The sequence below is a fragment of the Rhineura floridana genome, chromosome 1 (assembly GCF_030035675.1).
Source record: "Rhineura floridana isolate rRhiFlo1 chromosome 1, rRhiFlo1.hap2, whole genome shotgun sequence".
Taxonomy (NCBI): domain Eukaryota; kingdom Metazoa; phylum Chordata; class Lepidosauria; order Squamata; family Rhineuridae; genus Rhineura; species Rhineura floridana.
Window position 1 is genome coordinate 249,323,723 of NC_084480.1, and position 18,459 is coordinate 249,342,181.

Below are 18,459 nucleotides of genomic sequence, written 5' to 3' on the forward strand. Positions count from 1 at the left end.
TAAAAAACAATGATTAAAATGCCTAAATAAATGCTGATACCGATGATGACAACCAAACCCCCACCTTCACCTTCATCTTACTAATCTGCAACAGCTGCAGCTAGGTATGGGGGGGAGAATTTGGATTTGGTTCTCATTTAAAGCTGCATCTATCAAATTTGTGCTTTTCAAAACAATATGAGAACTAAAACACAGTCATCCTTGGAAATTCACACTTATCCAAATTTTGCAATGTACTTCCCCAACCATTTTTTTTGAAAAAGTGCCTATATTAGGAGAAAATGTGCATAAAATGAATATATTAGTGACAATAAGATACACAAATGCATTGTTGGGAGAAGTTGCTTGCAAAATGTGCACATTGGTGAAAACTGCATACAAAAATGTGTTTATTATGAGATTCCCACTAGAGTGCTGAATACTTTTCATGCGTTCTTCAAAAAAATTTGCAAGTTGCTGCAGAAATGTGGAAAAGTGAATTTAAGAGTGAAAAGATGAGAAATGGAGAGAAATTAAGAGCTCCTTCTGTTCCTAGCTCCAGCTGTTGAAACAGTGGCCTCTTCAACTGCCATGGCATTGTCAGCGTTATGACACCATCTCTCAAGGTAGTTCCAGCATTGTGTTGCCTCCACCCAATGAAATGAAATACTGCCTCCAGATCAATGATAAAGAGAAATTGACAGATAAGAGGTTTCAGACAGGATACATAATCTAATGAGTGTGGCATATTATGAAGCATCATAGGAGGACCCATAGGTCAGTGGTGGAGCATATACTTTCTATGGATAAACAGTCTCAGATTCAGTTCTCAGCACCTTTAGCTATAAAGGATCTCAGCTACTAGGGTGGTAAAGAACTATTAATTTATTTGTTTATTTATAATACTATTGATATACCACCCTCTCACAAAATATCAGGGCGAAGTACAGTAGTATAAACACATTAAAGAAATGATTAAAGGCAGTACAGAACAATCAAACAACACAACTGACTACTCAAGACATGAACAACCGCACAACATATTGGCATAAAAAGGTCTGCAAGAGATGCCTGAAAGGCAAAAGCAAGGATGCCTGTCGACTCACTGCTGGAAAGAGTATTCCACAGTACGAGAAATGCCTGACGTCTGATTGAGGGCAGTTGGACATCTGTAACATGTGGGACAGTTAACTGTGCTCCTCCAAATGATCTCAGCGATCAGGCTGGGATACAAGGGCTCAGGTAGTCCTTAAAGTATCCTGGAACCAAGTTGTTCAGGGCTTTCTAAAATCAAAACAACAGCCTTGAACTTGGCCCAGTAGCATGTGGGCAGCCAGTGTAAATGTTTAACGGAGGTGTCACATGCTGTCAGTCATCTGCCCCCATCAGCAGTTTAGCTGCTGCATTCTTCAGTGGCTGAAGACCACCTGAGACCGCTGCCAATCTGGATTGCTGGTCTGACTTGGTATCAGGCAGCTTTGTGTTTTCATCAAAATAGTGTGTTTGCTTTCAAGCAAGTACTTAATACAATAAAAGAGACTAAGTCTTTTCTTCCGATAATATTAATACAGCAAAACTGTAAAGGATATGGATTTATGAACAAGTATTATCTGATCAGCTCACTTGGATTTGAGAAGTATTACAGGGCACCACACACAAATCATACTTGCATTTAATGACTACTTTAGTGCAGTACAAATGCTTGAGTGCCTGCAGGGAGTGAGAGGTATTCTGACCCTACCCAAAGTGATACACAATTCCTAAAGCTTATTATGATATATTTATGCAGTAGTCTGAAGAAGTACAAATATGCAGTCTCTAAGGGCCTAACTACATTTGATATTAAATGTGTCACTTCCAATCATACCAGGGTTTTTGCTTCTTTAATGTTCCCCTTGCTACCACCTTGCTGTTTATCAGGTCTGCAGCATGCAGGGGTGTGTATCTTACCCTTCCTTTCTCTGCTGTGATTATGGCAGACATTCCACTGCATTTAGTGACAGGAAAAATAAGCTTCCACTTGTGTTAGTGGGATCACTTTTCCTCGAAATACAATGTGGGAGAAGGTGATTTTCATCAAGATCATGATTGGAGAGGAAAAGCCCCCCCTCTTTGCATGATGCAGTCCCAATTTGATATAAATTGGGGTCCCCCCCATGCTGAATATTACATAAACAAACACCACTACTGTCAGTGACAGCTGCGCACTGAGCATCACATGTAGTTAGGCCCCAAACCTTCAGCCTTTGCTGTCTAGCCTACGTAGCAAGAGTAATTCTTCCAGTCTGGGAGAATATTACCTGATTTGTCAAGTTTCTTGCTTTGCCTTATTTTCCACTCTGTAGTTTAGTAGGAAAACATCAGATTGAGATGGTGGGAAGCAGTCTTGTGGAAGTATTGTTACTTGCCTGGACTGCTCATCAGTTACCCTTCCCACCTGACAGGTTTGACAACCAATAAAGAAAGCCAGCAACATATTTCTCAAATGAGGTAGTATTCTTTGGAGCTTTTTGCTTTCTACAAAGAGGAAGCCTTTTGGATCCCTGACTATAAACAGACAAGCCTCCTGCATGAGAGTAGGATAGATTTCAGATGTCTGCAATCAAAATGCAACACTGCAGTACTGGAACTGAAACATGAAAATAATAACCTGAAGCAGCTGTCTAAAGTGCTTTCATTCATAATTAGAGCAACTTGTCCTCCTACCAAACTGATGCAATCTCAACTTTAAATTAAACATATTTCCATTAAAAAAATTAAAGGGAACTGCAAACCCTTTATAAAACAGGCTCTTGATAAAGAAAAAGAAATTGAGTCTCTCTCTCTCTCTGTGTGTGTGTGTTATGTACAGAGTAGCTCAAGATGGAACATTTTAATACTTCTCTTTATGATAGGCAGTTAGCTTCAAAGCTAAGCCCATATTAGCATAGAGTCTGCATATATGGATTAGTTCACCCTCCCACCTTCACAATATTTATCTGGCACACTCCTTTACAGTGATAATATCTCATCAGTTTTGATGCAGGTGATAAGAGAATACTGTCAAATAAGGTGGGGAGGCATTCAGCCCCCCATCTTTCCCTGCATGCCTCAGTCCAAAAACAGGATGACCAAGTCCCCTTTAAAAATACCCCATAAGCCAACTTCCACAGAATTAGGAAAACTGACAGTAGAAATGGATGTTTTATAATTCATCCTCATTTTATGGGGAAAAACTGAAACGGATCAGAGCACTGGTTTCTGGAAGATGAGAACAAAAACATTTGCTTCTCTTGATGAAATTCTGAGACTATTGTTTATTTTGCAAACAAACAAAACACTAAGTAGGAGACAAATCCTGGTGTTTTACTAAGCACTGTTGCTGTAGGATCTTCATGTATTTTATACATCTTCTCAAGCCGCAATGAAACAAACAGAAACTTGGACAAACTTCACCACAAATCCACTTCATTTAACAAGAACTAGCCACCAGTGGAAACAGCGCCCACATCATGTTCAAAGAGGCTGCATTTGGTCAATAGTCCAAGGCTTCATAAGCCATTGTTTATGAAACTTTGGTTTCATAAGCAGTTTCATAAACTGTGGCCAAGCACTGTGGCTGGATGCTCATCTTTTGCCCCATATCTCTTCCCATCATGCACTAGCTTTGGCACCATGTTCCTAACTTGCATTAAGCCAATGTTCGTCATTTACACCTGAAATGGGGAATTCTGCTTTATGTCAGTTAACAAACCAAGAAAATAGGCTAGAATGTGATTGAGGCTTATTTTCCTGGCTTGTTTATTGTTATTTATGAATCACTGCACATAAAATATCCCAAAGCAATTTAACAATAAAAACATCAACAGTTAAAAAATAAAATAAAAACAGTATCAAGCCCAATGCAGATACAGACTTGGATAAAAAATCTCCACTTTGAAGACTTGTTGGAAAAGGTCGGCGCCAAAGAGATAAAAGAGACGGTGCCAAAAACAGAGATGATGCCTGTGTGATATGTAGGTTTCCAAATGGCAGGTGCTGCCACTAACATTAAAACAGTTCCTTAGTTCTGATATAATAGGGAATTTTGAAGTAATACAAACCAGGATCTTCATGCAGAACTCAGCATGTGACTGGAAGTTGGAAACACATTGACACAGCTTCATAGACCAGATTTATGAATCCTTGGACAATTTAGCACAGCTACTGTGCAGAGCTCAGGTGTCTCCTCAGATGATCAGTGCTTAACAGCAATGATAACACTTTAGGCAGCAATGTGTATGGCTGCAATCAAGTCATTTGTATGTAGCTTTCTGCAGTACTTTCATTCCCTATATTAGGACCAATACGTTACTTTGCACAAGGCTCTGAAATCTTCAATAAGCTAATCACTGCCTGCAGTATTTTTAATATTTCTAAAAAAGCATGTTGACCGACTTGAAACTTCCCATCTACAGACTTCTGATATTCTTGCCAACCCAATTTTAAACATTTGTACCAGATTATCTGGTTGCATGTTTCTTAAAACATGTATCATTTTAGTTTGTGATGATTTACTGGTCCCCAAAATTTAACTACTTAGGATGAGAGTATTTAATTCAATGTGATGTTTAATGATGAGTTTACGTATCTTCTTATTCTCTGTTTTGAATTGGTTCACACATGCACGTTTACCACTTGATGACTGTAGCCTGTGTGAAAGGGTCATCACAGACATTTCACCACTGAACGTTCACATCTCTTATAACATAGGGAAATCAAGTGATATGCATGCATGAATTATGCAACCTATTGTTGAATAATCTGACCCCCCCCGAAAGGAACTCTTGATTGTTGTTCTACCCAGTGTACTGGTATTGACAAAATTAATTTAGTGAGGTGGAAGATTTTAGATAAAAGTTCAAGAACCAACATCTTATTCTAGTTTCAGAGCATTTTTCACTCCTGGTAGACTACTTACTTGCTATTCACCATCCATTTCTCTACCATATTAACACCTGCTTAAGCTATTGTCTATATTGCCCATATCTTCTAATCTAATGAACAGTCAGATATCCCCTTGGTGAATTATGTACAACCTCCACCCTTCTGTTCATAAAAGCTGGGAATTCTTAATGTGAATAAATATGTCCATGAGATCAATGCTTTTCCATTTTCCAAGGTATTTAATAGATGGTCAGTCTTTTTCTCTCCTCTACCCAAAGCAGACACGTTTGTTGCTATTTAGAAAAGCAGAAATAAAAGGAACCATTACTACAAAACATGTCTGCATAAATTCAGATGCACCACACACACACAATTTACAGACATTTGACATCTCCCTGTATAATTTGCACATATAAAACCCAGCTTCCTCCACTATCATGGCTCTCTTCTTTTGCCCATGTGCAATCCCATTTTCAGTCTCTCATTTTAAACAGTGCCTCCACCCTACTTCACATCTCACTTATACTGTATATATGTTCAGCCTTGTTAATCAAACCCAGAATACTTTCAGCTTTTGACTGTGATATTCAGCATTCTCACTTTGAATAGATCCTATCGAACTCAGTGCAATTTACTTCAAAATACAGATTTTTAAGATTGAGGTTTTAGACCCAATCAGAAATTATAAATATATAGTATGTCGCTCACTCACATATATATGAAAAAATGGAAGTTTTGCTACCTCACAGCGATGTAGACCTTGTGATTAATTGTCATGAATGCAATGCAAACTGAATGAGGAAGACCTTGATGGATCCATTTACAGGGCTGGGAAACAAATAAGGAATCCTATTAAGAAAAAGACAATTTCCCTTGTAATTCTGAAGGAAAACTAGTAAAATTAAGTCCTATTAAAGCCACAGTTTCTAGTAATTTAAGTGACGAGAGCAGAAGAGACAACGAGCCTCCAATAACAGCAAATTAAAATGAAGTCATAAACATTTTCCAAATCAACTTAGATGAGGAATGGGAAATGTCCAGCCCACGGGCCAAATTAAGCCAGCTTGGGGTTGTAATTTGGCTCACAGAGCTGTATTTCCCCAGCTACGGCCACCTGCCCCAAATCCTGTCAGGTATGTGGCAGGTAAAGCTGTGGCTGCCAAGGAACACTAAGGAGCGTTAGACTGCGCTCCCCATTGTTCCTCTTCAAACACGTTTTGCATTTGGCACCATTCACCATGTTTTAAATTTGACATCAAATTTCTGTACTCCATATAGAAATGCAAATGATTAAGCATTATATAAATATTTCAAAATAAATAAAATAAATAAATACAAATCACACTAGGATCAGCTCCCCTTGGGAGCTCCCAAGTGGCATCCATCCTACAAGCCAGGCTTGCATTTGGTGCTGAATTTCAGTTCAGCATCAAATGCAAGTCCTAATTGAGGCAGGGATGTTCCTTTGCAGGTGTGACTTCATTGAAACCATGCCTTTGAAGGAACATTTTCTGGCTTGAACTCAAGCAGTTTGCAAAGGAAAAAATCTTCCTTTGCAGGCACAGCTTGAATCCAAGCCGTGCCCACAGTGGAAGAAAGGAAACAATTGGGATCACTCTTGATTATTTCCTTTGAATTTAGGGCACCTGACAACATGGCAATATCAAGTGATACAGAGGTTGTCGGCTTCACCCACCCGTCAAAGTGACCCATGGGAGTGGCCAAGCTCAGGATCCAGCCTGCCAGTTGGATCCTTTCGCCCATTCCTGGCTTACCCACTAACTGGCACACCAATCCTCATTTCTCAATGTCTTCCCATTCTCAGATTGTGTCTGCTGCATTCTCCAACAGAATTTCAGAATTCTGTGCTACCGGATACTAATGGAGCCTGCCCAAATGTTCAGTTCCCCCTTTCATGGTATCCATTCTCTTTTGAGGTCCCTAAACAGGTTTTACATCCAGAATTTAGCTCCCAGTATGCAATGTATCTGTGCTTTTATACATAGTTCTCACTTTTTCTAATGGAGCTTATGTAAGAGTTGTGGCCTAATCTTCACATAAGTATAACCATAGCTCAGAACCCTGTCTGCTCTCAGATGCGCACATGTCTCTGTGTTTGCTTCCCTACTCACTTCAACAAAGGGGACATCTCTACTTTGAAAAGGTTGTGTATAGTGATGCTCCCTTCACTATGTTAAACAAGGAAGCCCCTGTGAGGGTGGGATCTCTACTGATTGGTGTCCCAAATGCAACAAAGGATTTCTGAATCACAGGGCACAAGTGTAAGAAAGTCTTAAATATTTTTTGTTACTCTTCGAGGGAAATGTTAGCACTTTTCTGTTAATGTTTCCTGACTTTTAACATTTCAATTCAGGCTGTTTAAGTGGAAAGAAGTTCAAGCCAGTCACAAGATCCAAAATTAGCATTTTATTCAGAACATTGGGGTCAGGGGTGTATCATTTATATTCTGGTACATAATACAGAGGCAAAGCTGTTGTCAGACAACTCTCTGGTTTAAAAGCTCTTTTTAACATACTGTGTAATTACTTTAGCCATCAATATCAGGCTATCCCTTGAGTTTTCTCTCTGTCTTCATTTTGTTTGTTTGTTTGTTTTTGGTACAAATTATGTAAAACATTTGTGCTAAGAACTTTTTTCCCTCCCCAAACAAATAAAAACAAAAACAAAATAATTAAAAAAACAAATCTTGAGTACTCTAACTACAGCTCAACAATTGAATCAATGTCACTTGTTTGAAACCTGTTTGTAAATACTTTATCCATAACGAAAGATATAAACATGCAAAAACCTGAATCCATAGTCCAAATAATACATACACATGTTCGGAAGTCTCTGCACTTCTCCATAGACAATGCCAATAAAACATTATGTACACATACCATTTTTTACAGTGAAGTGGGAAAAAAAGTATTGTAAAATGCTTAAAAAAATGTGTATATGGATTAAGACCAAAATGTGTCTAACATTCTATCATAAGAAAAGAAAATCAATTCTGCTACAAACTGGTGATATGAAAACTCCCTTTATTTGCAACCAGCTGCATAAGTTTTAGAATTTTAGTGAAAAACCCTAACATCTAAAACTAGAAGTATTGTACATTTTTTTCATTTCATGGCCTGCTTCCCCACCCCCTCCCACAATAACAAAATTTCCCCATGAGTTTTTTTTCTTTTTCCAATTTCATTATTTTAATAAAAGCAATGCAATGTAACAAAAGCATGTTGAAGCAGATTGGTGATTGAACTTTCTCCCCATCCCAATGTAGTTTGTCTCATCTTTTCATAAATCAGTACCATTTAAAGCCTTAAACATAAAACTAATTCCAATCTGAAAAAGGTACAAAAAGGCACATAAAATCCCAGTGCTTCTGTACTGTAAAATTCAAGTGTAACTGAGCTCAATTGTTTGTTTTCCTTTTTTCCAAACAGCATTGGATGACTGATATTCCCAGTGAGCCCAAATAGGTTTGCAGCCTATGCCAAAGCCTTCAGCAAGCACTTGTGCTAGTAGACTACAAAGTTAAAGCCTAGCTTCTGTATACTTGTTGGGAATACCAGTGGAAAGGTTTGTACTTGTCCAAACGCAACATTGACCACCTTGGCTTTCAGTCATCGCCTCCTCCATACATATCAGCAAGTTTCTTGAAACGTGGGCCCCAGTCATTTAGGTAGTCATAGTCTTGCTCACCCCCACTACTTGAAGAGTTGAGGGAGCTCAATGATCCAGCGGTAGAACCACTCCCCTCATAATCAAAGACTAGAAGGGAGTCATAAGGAGGAGCTGTAGGATCATTGTCTGCTGCTTTAAGTCCCTGTAACAAAAGACAGGAAGAGATAAATGAAGGTAAAGGAGTTCTATATCACTTCTACAACAGCAAATGCATTTGGGGAAACACAGAGAAAAACCTCTTTGGAATACTATTTCTCTGAATGAAGGAGAGAAGCAAATACAGCAGGGAATACTAGGGATAACTGACACCATACAATGCATTAGCTTTTTGCTTTTGGTGCGTAAACACAGCCACAAATATGCCAGCCTTTATCAGTAATACAAGCACAGCGCTCACAGCTCTCAAATTATGCTGATTCACACAGCCTGAATCTAGAGATCAAGTCCAATTAAATATTACAAGCTCAGCATGCAAAACAGCCATGGTCACTCACTAAATGAAAGAGTCCATCAAACAATCTAACCATCACTCAAACAAAGCTGATCAACTGCTACATCCAAGGACATGCACATGAACAAAAAACTGACAAGCTGTTGCTGTTGCACTAGCAGCAGATGTGTGAAGATGAACTCATGGGAAAGAAGGCTGGGCCAGTAGCAGACCTAGGGCTCCTTGAAGCGTAGGAAGGGCTACAGTCATCTGCCTGCCTCCCCCTCCTGTAATCATTTCTATTTATGCAAAGAAAATGCAATAGTAACAGAAGACAATCTTCATCTCTACAGGTAGGATTAGGCATCCACTTTTCATGAGTTTAAATCAAAGGCCATGGCAAATAAATGCTATGTTAGTTCTATATTTGAGTACAAGAATATTAATTATTCTAATTTCATTCGTTTCAGTTGTTTAACACAGAGCTAGACAGCCCTCATTGTCCAAACAAATTATAGTTTTTGTCTATCTTCTGTTCCTGATTTTTTCTGACAACTAAAACAAGTTCAAATAAGCGACAAATCAGTTTGCAGGGCACATGCTAGGAAGAGAGCAAGTTCATCTGGCTAAAGCTCAAAAAACAAAACAGATAGACAAACCACTCTTGCACATCTGTTTTTGAAAGCAAATCACAAATCTATTGGTTTATTTTTTTAAAACCAAAACATTCTGCCTCTCCCCCAACACAAGATGCCACCTGCTAAGAATTCTAGAAAGCTCCCTGAACCCTTCTCCTACCTGGTGGCCTCCAGATGTGTTGACTATAGCTCCCATGAATCTCAACCAGCATAGCTCTGCTCTCTGGGGCTCATATGAGTTGTAGTCTAATGTATCTGGATGGCACCAAACTGGGGAAGGCTGCATTATAGCTACCTTGTAAATATGCACTGCAGTGCTGACCTGGAGTTCAAGCTCTCAAGGCTAGCTTGCGTACTGGGATGGTAGCTTAAAGCTTCAGCAAACAAATGTATCTTTTCCAAAGGTAGCAAGTGTGCTGTGTGTCTGTCATTTACAGCAACTGTGGATGGAGTAATCTTCTTCAGTCTTTTCAAGCTGGGAATGAGATTCTCTTAGTTTAGCATCCACTGCTGGCAGGGCATGATATAAAACTGCTGGTGCTATAGAGTTTATAGGATAAAACTGCAATGAAAAATCAAATGTTCCAGAGGCTGCACTTAATGTGCAAATTGTTTAGTGGAGAAAAGGCTCTGAAAGGCAGTTTTACAGAGACTCAACACCATGGCTAAAGTTGCCTCAAATTTGCATTTACTACAAAACAAGCATTTGTGCATGTACTAGTCTGGTACCCAAATTTAACACTGGAGCACTGAAAAAGGACAGCTGAATTTTTCATAAAATGTGATCCATAATATAAAAACAACTCTTAGAGGAGAATTATATGAACAATAAGCTCTTTTACTTTGTTGTAACCATAACTATCTTCAACACACAGCATAAAGGCTTTTCATTTCATCCCTAAATGTGGACTTATAATTTAGAAGGGAAGAACAACAGACTTGATTTGACTTATCTACTGCAGTTGCTATGAGTGATGCAGGCTCCTGTCTTATACCTCACAGGTACAGTGATTTGATTTCCCAGTTGTAGTTTGGCAGGTAGAGAGCATGCATCTAAATCCAACCAATCTAGTTGAACTGTGTTGAATCACTTTCAGCTTTTTGCTCTTAAAGCATCTGTATGTAGCACATTTGCTCTCTATTTAATTCCATCTGTGCAGAATTGTCTACTCTGATAGCTACTGTCCAGAGTATCAGAGGCCTTTCACATCACCTGCTGCCTGGTCCATTTTAAATGGCGATACCAGGGATTGAACCTGGGATTTTCTACAGACAAACCGTGTACTCTACCCCCGAGCTACGGTCCCCCTAGCTCTGTTTGCAACAACTCAGGTTCCACTGCTTGGCAGGCAGTAATCTTGATGCCATTTTTTAAAATTTAAAAACACTGGTGAGAAAAGGCAGGCCAAGATGAGTTAACATACGTAAGTAGAAGCTGCGAGTAGGTAAAGCAGGGACAGAGGAGACAACTCCATCGTAGTCTCGTAAAAACCTCTGGGATATGGCAAGGAAAGTCAAAACACTTGATCATGTCAGTAGCACTCCAGTGATGTGATTTCCCGTCCCCTGAAAAGTTTATCCCTGCCCTGCCATGAGCAGAAGCCGGGCTGGCCCCATGAACAGGAGAAACCTGTGTTCTTGAGCTTGACCCAGGAAATCTCACTGGCATGGCATAACTGCTCAAGTGTTTGCTTGTCACACCTGCAGTACAGTGGAGGGAAGTAGCCATATGCCTACAGCTCATGGGAACTAAATTCTGGTACTGACAGTATCACGTTGACCACCCACTCCAGTCATTTTGCTTAGTGAAAGCTTTTGCAGCCTACCAAGGACTCCTCTGGGCGCCTTGGCAATGGGCTGGACTGTGCCCTAATTTACTGGAATACTTAGTAAATATGATCTTGGTCTTAAATTGGTCTCCATATTTATGTTGTTTTCTTATAGTAGTTGCTTTCATTTGCATTAAACGTCTTACTCAATTTTATGCTGCTTATTCACATATTAAATAACTGAGAAATGCAGAGCCCTATCCATGACCCCCTCACATTTTTATGTTTTAATTTATATTCATATTACTTTTTCTGTTCAATATTATTCTAGTTTCCAAAGTGCGGTGCACAAAGAACAGATCAAAGCCTGGCTCTTTAAACTTTATTAAAGTAGGCATTTACACTAGAGAGCCTGTGTGGTGTAGTGGTTACAGTGTTGGACTACGACCTGGGAGACCAGGGTTCGAATCCCCACACAGCCCTGAAGCTCACTGGGTGACCTTGGGCCAGTCACTGCCTCTCAGCCTCAGAGGAAGGCAATGGTCAACCCTCTCTGAATACAGCTTACCATGAAAACCCTATTCATAGGGTCGCCATAAGTCGGAATCAACTTGAAGGCGGTCCATTTCCATTTCAGGCATTTACACACATCATAAAATTTGGTCAATGGTAAAAGTAACATAAAAAGCAAAAGAAACACTAGTAATCTTACATAGGATTGCCTATATAGACACGTATCTTGGGTGTGGTTTAATGCACAAAGGTATTTAAAGCTCTACAGCATGACAAGTATTTAAAGTATTTATATTATATAACATTAATTTTGCTGTCCTCCCACTAAATCTTATTTGATGGAACTCTTTTGGTCTTTATCGAGGTATTGAATTTTCACTCTTTGAGGGATTCAAAGGGTGATGTGTGAGGAAAATAAAAATGAATTTCTGTTAAGAATTAGAATTAATACATGAATTTAGGCTAAACTATCACTTTGTTAGTCTATTTATTATGTGGAACCCAGTGAATAATCCCTCTTGGCGATATTGTGGTTAAGACTGATAACATTTTATGAATGTAATTAATATCAACACACAAAAGTTAATTGATGCATTTCCCCTTTTCAGTTTGAATGATTTAATTAAATTTTCCTGAGCTTAAAAAGCCATATTTATGTCTATCATCCCAGATAATAGTAATTGTATAAGCAACTTTTAAAAAAATTATTATTATTTGCACGTAAAAGATATTCATTATCTGTACACATGGTGCCTAAGAGCTGCTATAATGAACCTCTGTTTCTCCTCCTCTTCCTCCTCCTTCCATTTTACCTCATTAATAAAGTCTCCAATGTCCCCAGGATGAGGAGCTGCTGATCTGACTGGATATTGAGGTTCTGCATGGATAGGTCTTTCATCAAGTCGTCTTATTCCAACAGGTTTGATGGCATCTGGTTCTATAGTGTCAGGTTGCTGTAGCTGACTTAAGTCATAGTCCTGTGCAAGTAACACACAATCAAATGTTTTGAGATTTTAACAAGAGAAAAAAATGCCTATATCGAGAATTATAAAACCAATTCAGCATGTTTCCTTAATTTATCTTAATCAAAAATGCATCCCATTTAGAAAGAAATGCAATGTTTACTGCCTCCATAGTGTCCCCATATCTATTTAAAATGTCATTCCAGTTGGTTGCTTTGTGGTACACCTCATCCATTTTCTACTGCACAAGAGATTCAGAAGTAGCATTCATCTGTGGCTAAACAATTTGCCTAGTAAAATACTGATTTACTATGTACAGAAAGTTGTCAATATTGACTCCTTTGTAACACCAATAAAATGCCAGATGTATTTACAGTAGGGCCCTGCTTTTTGGTGGCCCGCTTTTTGGCATTCTGATAATACAACGGCTTTCAATTAGAATAAGGCTCCACTCATATGGCGCTTGTTCTGCTTTTATGGCATTTTTTGGGCGTTGGGCACCGTTTTATTGATGGAGTTCCACTTTTCGGCGGGTTTCGCTTTTCGGGGGGGGGGTCTGGAACGTAACCCGCCGTATGAGTAGGGCCCTACTGTATTCTGAAACACAAGCAAGGCCAGAACTGTGTAGGATAATATCTTTGAAGAATGGGGAAATCCTGTGTTTGCAGGGGTGAAAATTTGAAAATGACTTGAATGTTTGTGGATATATATGGATAGGGAGATATTGTGGGACTACAGTTCCCATCAGCCCCAATCAACATAGCTAATAGTTAGGGATGATTTAAGTTCTAATACAACAAGTTTTTTTATTTGGGAAAGCATTTAATTATGTGATGTATCACATGCAATGCAAGGTCATACAGTCAATTAATAGCTATACCAAGTCATCTGCTGACTTAGGAGTCAAAGGAACTATCAAGATAGCTTTTTGTCAACACCAGACCAAGTGACATTCCATGTAACCACAAATAACCTTCAGTCAGGAATGCCCATTTGATGCTCAACCACCATTTAACTAAAATGTGCTGGAATTGCTTTTTAATTTGTTTTCAAAGTTGTTTTTAAAAGATTTTTAAAGAAATTTTGTTTTAATATGTTTTTAAAGATGTGTTTTGTTTTAATGTGTTCAGGAGGAATGGTAGGATATAAAATAAATAAGTAAGTAAGTAAGTAAGTAAATAAACAAATGCTCCTGAAATGCTTGGTACTCTGTATATAGCAGATAAATACTGTGGCATTAAATAAATATCTGGGACTATATTTAGGAGATACTCTAGATCTAATGTAGTTACTTTCCTATGTGTCAACCCAGTGTAAGGATCAGGAAAAATACTATTTGGCATTATCTATATATAAATGTAATTGATTAACTGGCATCATTGAAGATCACACATAAAAAGAGGATAATGACACAGCTGTCTTTATTCCCCCCCCTCCGGATCTAGGGAAGCAAAGAAGATATTTAACAATTGCCACATTCTTCTTGGTTCTCAGAAGAGAAAAGGCATGACAGACCTAACCATTGGGCATAAGAGTACTTGGTGGAACATTATGTTATTGTGTTTTGTCTCATTCAGCAGGTCCCCCCCACCCCAATGGATCACTGTGGCAAATGAGACAATGTAGTCAATATGATGTGAAAAGTTTTCCAATGTATTAACTAAGGATATGAGATGGCTACTGAGGTAAAATCTGTTCTAGGTTGCCTGAAGGAGACGGTGAAGACCACTCCAGAAGAATTCTTTCCTGGACCCAGAAGATCCTAATAATTTTAGACCAATAACAAATGCCCCCTTTCTGGGCAAGGTTCTTGAGAGGGTGGTTGCCAACCAGATTCATGTACTCTTGGAGGAGACAGATTTTCTAGATCCATTTCTATCAGGATTTAGGCCTGTGTTTGGTACAGAAACTGCCTTGGTTGCCTGTACAATGACCTGTGTCGGGAGAGAGACAGGGAAATGCGACTCTGTTGATCCTCCTTGATCTTTCAGTGGCTTTCAATACCATCAATCATGGTATCCCTCTGGAGCGACTGTCTGAGTTGGGCACTGGGGGCACCGCATTGCTGTGGCTCCATTCTTACTTGGATGACTAGCTTCAGAAGATGGTTCTTGGGGAGCACTGCTCAGCTCCATGGGTTCTCCAATACGGGGTCCTGTAGGAATTAGTTCTGTCCTCCATGTTGTTTAATATTTACATGAAACCGGTGAATGGGGTCATACAGAGTTTTTGAGTGCGTTGTCATCAATGACACACAGCTCTATTTCTCCTTTTCATCTTCTGCAGGTGAGGCAATGGATGTGCTGAATCAGTGCTTTGTTGCAATAATGGACTGGATGAGGGCCAATAAATTGAAGCTTAATCTAGACAAGACCAAGATACTGTTGGTGGATGGTTCCTCTGACTAGCTGAGTGATGTGTGGTCTGCTCTAGATGGGGTCACACTCCCTCTGAAGGAGTGGGTTCATAATTTGGGGGTTCTCCTGGATCTACTGCTGTTGCTTGAGACACAGGGGGCCTCAGTGGCATGGAGTGCCAGCTTAGGCTGGTGGCCCTACTGCAACCCTATCTGGACAGGATAACCTGGCTACAGTAATCTACGCTTTGGTAACCACAAGGTTGGATTACTGCAATGTGTGAGGCTGCCTTTGAAAATGGCTCAGAAGCTTCAATTAGTGCAGAATGCAGCTATCCGATTGTTGACAGGTTCAAGGCAAATGGAGCATATAACACCTATCCTGTTCCAATTGTACTGGCTGCCTATATGCTTCTGAGCCAAATTCAAAGTGCTGGTTTTGACCTATAAAGCTCTTTACAGCTCAGGACCCCAATATATTTTGGAAGGCCTCTCCCGATATGAACTTATCTGGACCCTTAGATCTTCCTGAGGCCCTTCTCCGGGTCCCCCCTTTATGGAAGCTCAGAGAGTGGTGACAAAGGAAAGGGCCTTTTCAGTTGTGGCTCCCTATCTGTGAAATATGCTCCCCACTGAGGTCCACCTGACACCGTCATTGACATCTTTTCGGTGCCAGTAAAGACGTACCTTTTATTATTTTATTTATTTATTTAGTTGCATTTCTAAACCGCCCTATAGCTAGCAGCTCCCAGGGCGGTGTACAACATGATAAAACCACAATATTTAAAATACAGCAAGTGTGTATTGCGCAGACAATATAAACATTATATAAACAAAGTAAAAGAAAACTAAAAAAAAATAAGATTAAAAGCTTAAAATACTTTAAAATGCCTGGGTGAAGAGGTGGGTTTTTACCTGGCGCCGGAAAGATGACAGAGAAGGCGCCAGGCGTATCTCATCTGGGAGGGCATTCCACAATTCGGGGGCCACCACCGAAAAGGCCCTAGATCTTGTTACTGTTCTCCAGGACTCTGTATGGGTTGGGACCCGGAGAAGGGCCTTAGACGTCGAGCGGAGTGAACGGGTAGGAACATAGCGGGAGAGGCGTTCCATCAGATATTGCGGTCCAGTGCCGTTAAGGGCTTTATAGGTAAGGACCAACACTTTGAATCTGGCCCAGAAACATATTGGAAGCCAGTGCAGTGGGCCAGAATAGGTGTTATGTGGTCGAATTTCTTCGTCCCAGTAAGAACTCTGGCCGCAGCATTCTGCACTAGCTGAAGTTTCCAAATCGTTTTCAAAGGTAACCCTACGTAGAGAGCATTACAGTAATCCAATCTAGAGGTTACCAGAGCGTGAATAACTGAGGCTAGGTTCTCCCTGTCCAGATAGGGTCGTAGTTGGGCTACCAGCCGAAGCTGGTAGAACGCATTTCGTGCCACCGAGGCTACCTGGGCCTCAAGTGACAGAAGCGGATCTAATAAGATCCCCAAACTACGGACCTGTTCCTTTAGGGGGAGTGTAACCCCATCTAGGGCAGGTCTGACATCAACCATCTGAGCAGAGGGCCCCCCAACTAGCAGCATCTCAGTCTTGTCAGGATTGAGTTTCAGTTTTTTTGCTCTCATCCAGTCCATTATCGCGGCCAGGCAGCGGTTCAGTACAGCAACAGCCTCACCTGAAGAAGATGAAAAGGAGAAATAGAGCTGCGTATCATCAGCATATTGCTGGAAACGCACTCCATAACTCCTGATGACCTCACCCAGCGGCTTCATATAGATATTAAAAAGCATGGGGGACAGAACTGAGCCCTGCGGGACCCCATACTGGAGCACCCAGAGACTCGAGTAGTGTTCCCCAAGCATCACCTTCTGGAGACGATTCCCAAGATAGGAGCACAGCCACCGCCAAGCAGTGCCTCCAACTCCTAAATCCGCGAGTCGCCCCAGAAGGATACCATGGTCGATGGTATCAAAAGCCACCGAGAGATCAAGGAGAACCAACAGAGTTACACTCCCTCTGTCTTTCTCCCGACAGAGGTCATCATACAGGGCGACCAAAGCTGTTTCTGTACCAAACCCCGGCCGAAAGCCGGATTGAAATGGATCCAGATAATCAGTTTCATCCAAGAGGGCCTGGAGTTGGTGAGCAACCACGCGCTCTAGAACCTTGCCCAGAAATGGAACATTTGCTACCGGCCTATAGTTGTTAAAGTTATCAGGGTCCAAGGAGGGCTTTTTTAGGAGCGGTCGCACTACCGCCTGTTTCAGGCAAGGTGGGACCACTCCCTCTCGTAACGAGGCATTAATCACCTCCTTGGCCCAGCCGGCCGTTCCATTTCTGCTAGCTTTTATTAGCCACGAGGGGCAAGGGTCCAGAGCGGAAGTAGTCGCCCGTATCTGTCCAAGCACCTTGTCCACATCCTCGAGCTGTACCAACTGAAACTCATCCAATAAAACAGGACAAGACTGTGTTCTGGACACCTCATTAGATTCAACTGTTACAATATTGGAGTCAAGGTCCCGACGGATGTTTATGATCTTGTCTTGGAAGTGCCTCGCAAACTCATTACAGCGGGCCATTGATGGTAATATTGCGTCCGGAGAACCAGAGTGTAAAAGTCTCCGGACAACCTTATAAAGTTCCGCTGGGCGGTTACAAGATGACTGAATGGAGGTAGCGAAGTATTGCTTCTTCGCCATCCTCACCGCCTTCACATAGCGTTTCGTGGAGGCCTTCACAAGTGCATAATTACAGCCGTCGGGAGTTCGTCTCCATTTACCCTCCAACCGTCTCCTTTCTTGCTTCATCACTCTTAGCTCCTCGGTAAACCAAGGGGCCAATTGAGCTCTGCAATGGAGAGGGCGCACTGGGGCGATTGTGTCAACTGCCCGGGTCATTTCCGTATTCCACAGAGTGACCAGGGTTTCGACAGGATTGTCAGTTTTATCAGCCGGAAAATCCCCCAGAGCCCTCTGAAATCCTTCAGGATTCATTAGTCTCTGGGGACGGACCATCTTAATTGGTCCTCTACCCTTGCAGAGGGGAGAAGACGATGTGAGTCTAAATCTCAAGAGGCGATGCTCTGTCCATGACAAAGGAATAGATGTAAGATTCCTCACTCCCAGATCACCTTCCCCCATTCCAGTGGCAAAAATCAAGTCTAGAGTATGTCCTGACACATGCGTTGGGCCAGTAACAAATTGAGACAGCCCCA

At 40.8% G+C, this 18,459-nt stretch overlaps 1 protein-coding gene across 2 annotated transcripts in view; it reads right to left on the minus strand.

Annotated features, from left to right (window-relative positions):
• Positions 1–7,296: 7,296 nt before the first annotated feature.
• CDH2 (cadherin 2) overlaps positions 7,297–18,459 on the minus strand; it is a 232,976-nt gene continuing 221,813 nt past the window's right edge. For both annotated transcript variants that reach the window (XM_061597668.1, XM_061597658.1), the window contains exons 15-16: positions 12,737–12,901; positions 7,297–8,716 (exon numbers count right to left, since the gene is read on the minus strand). In XM_061597668.1, coding sequence (XP_061453652.1) covers positions 8,510–8,716; positions 12,737–12,901 — 372 coding nt within the window. In that variant the 3' untranslated portion in view covers positions 7,297–8,509. The remainder of the gene's footprint in view (positions 8,717–12,736; positions 12,902–18,459) is intronic.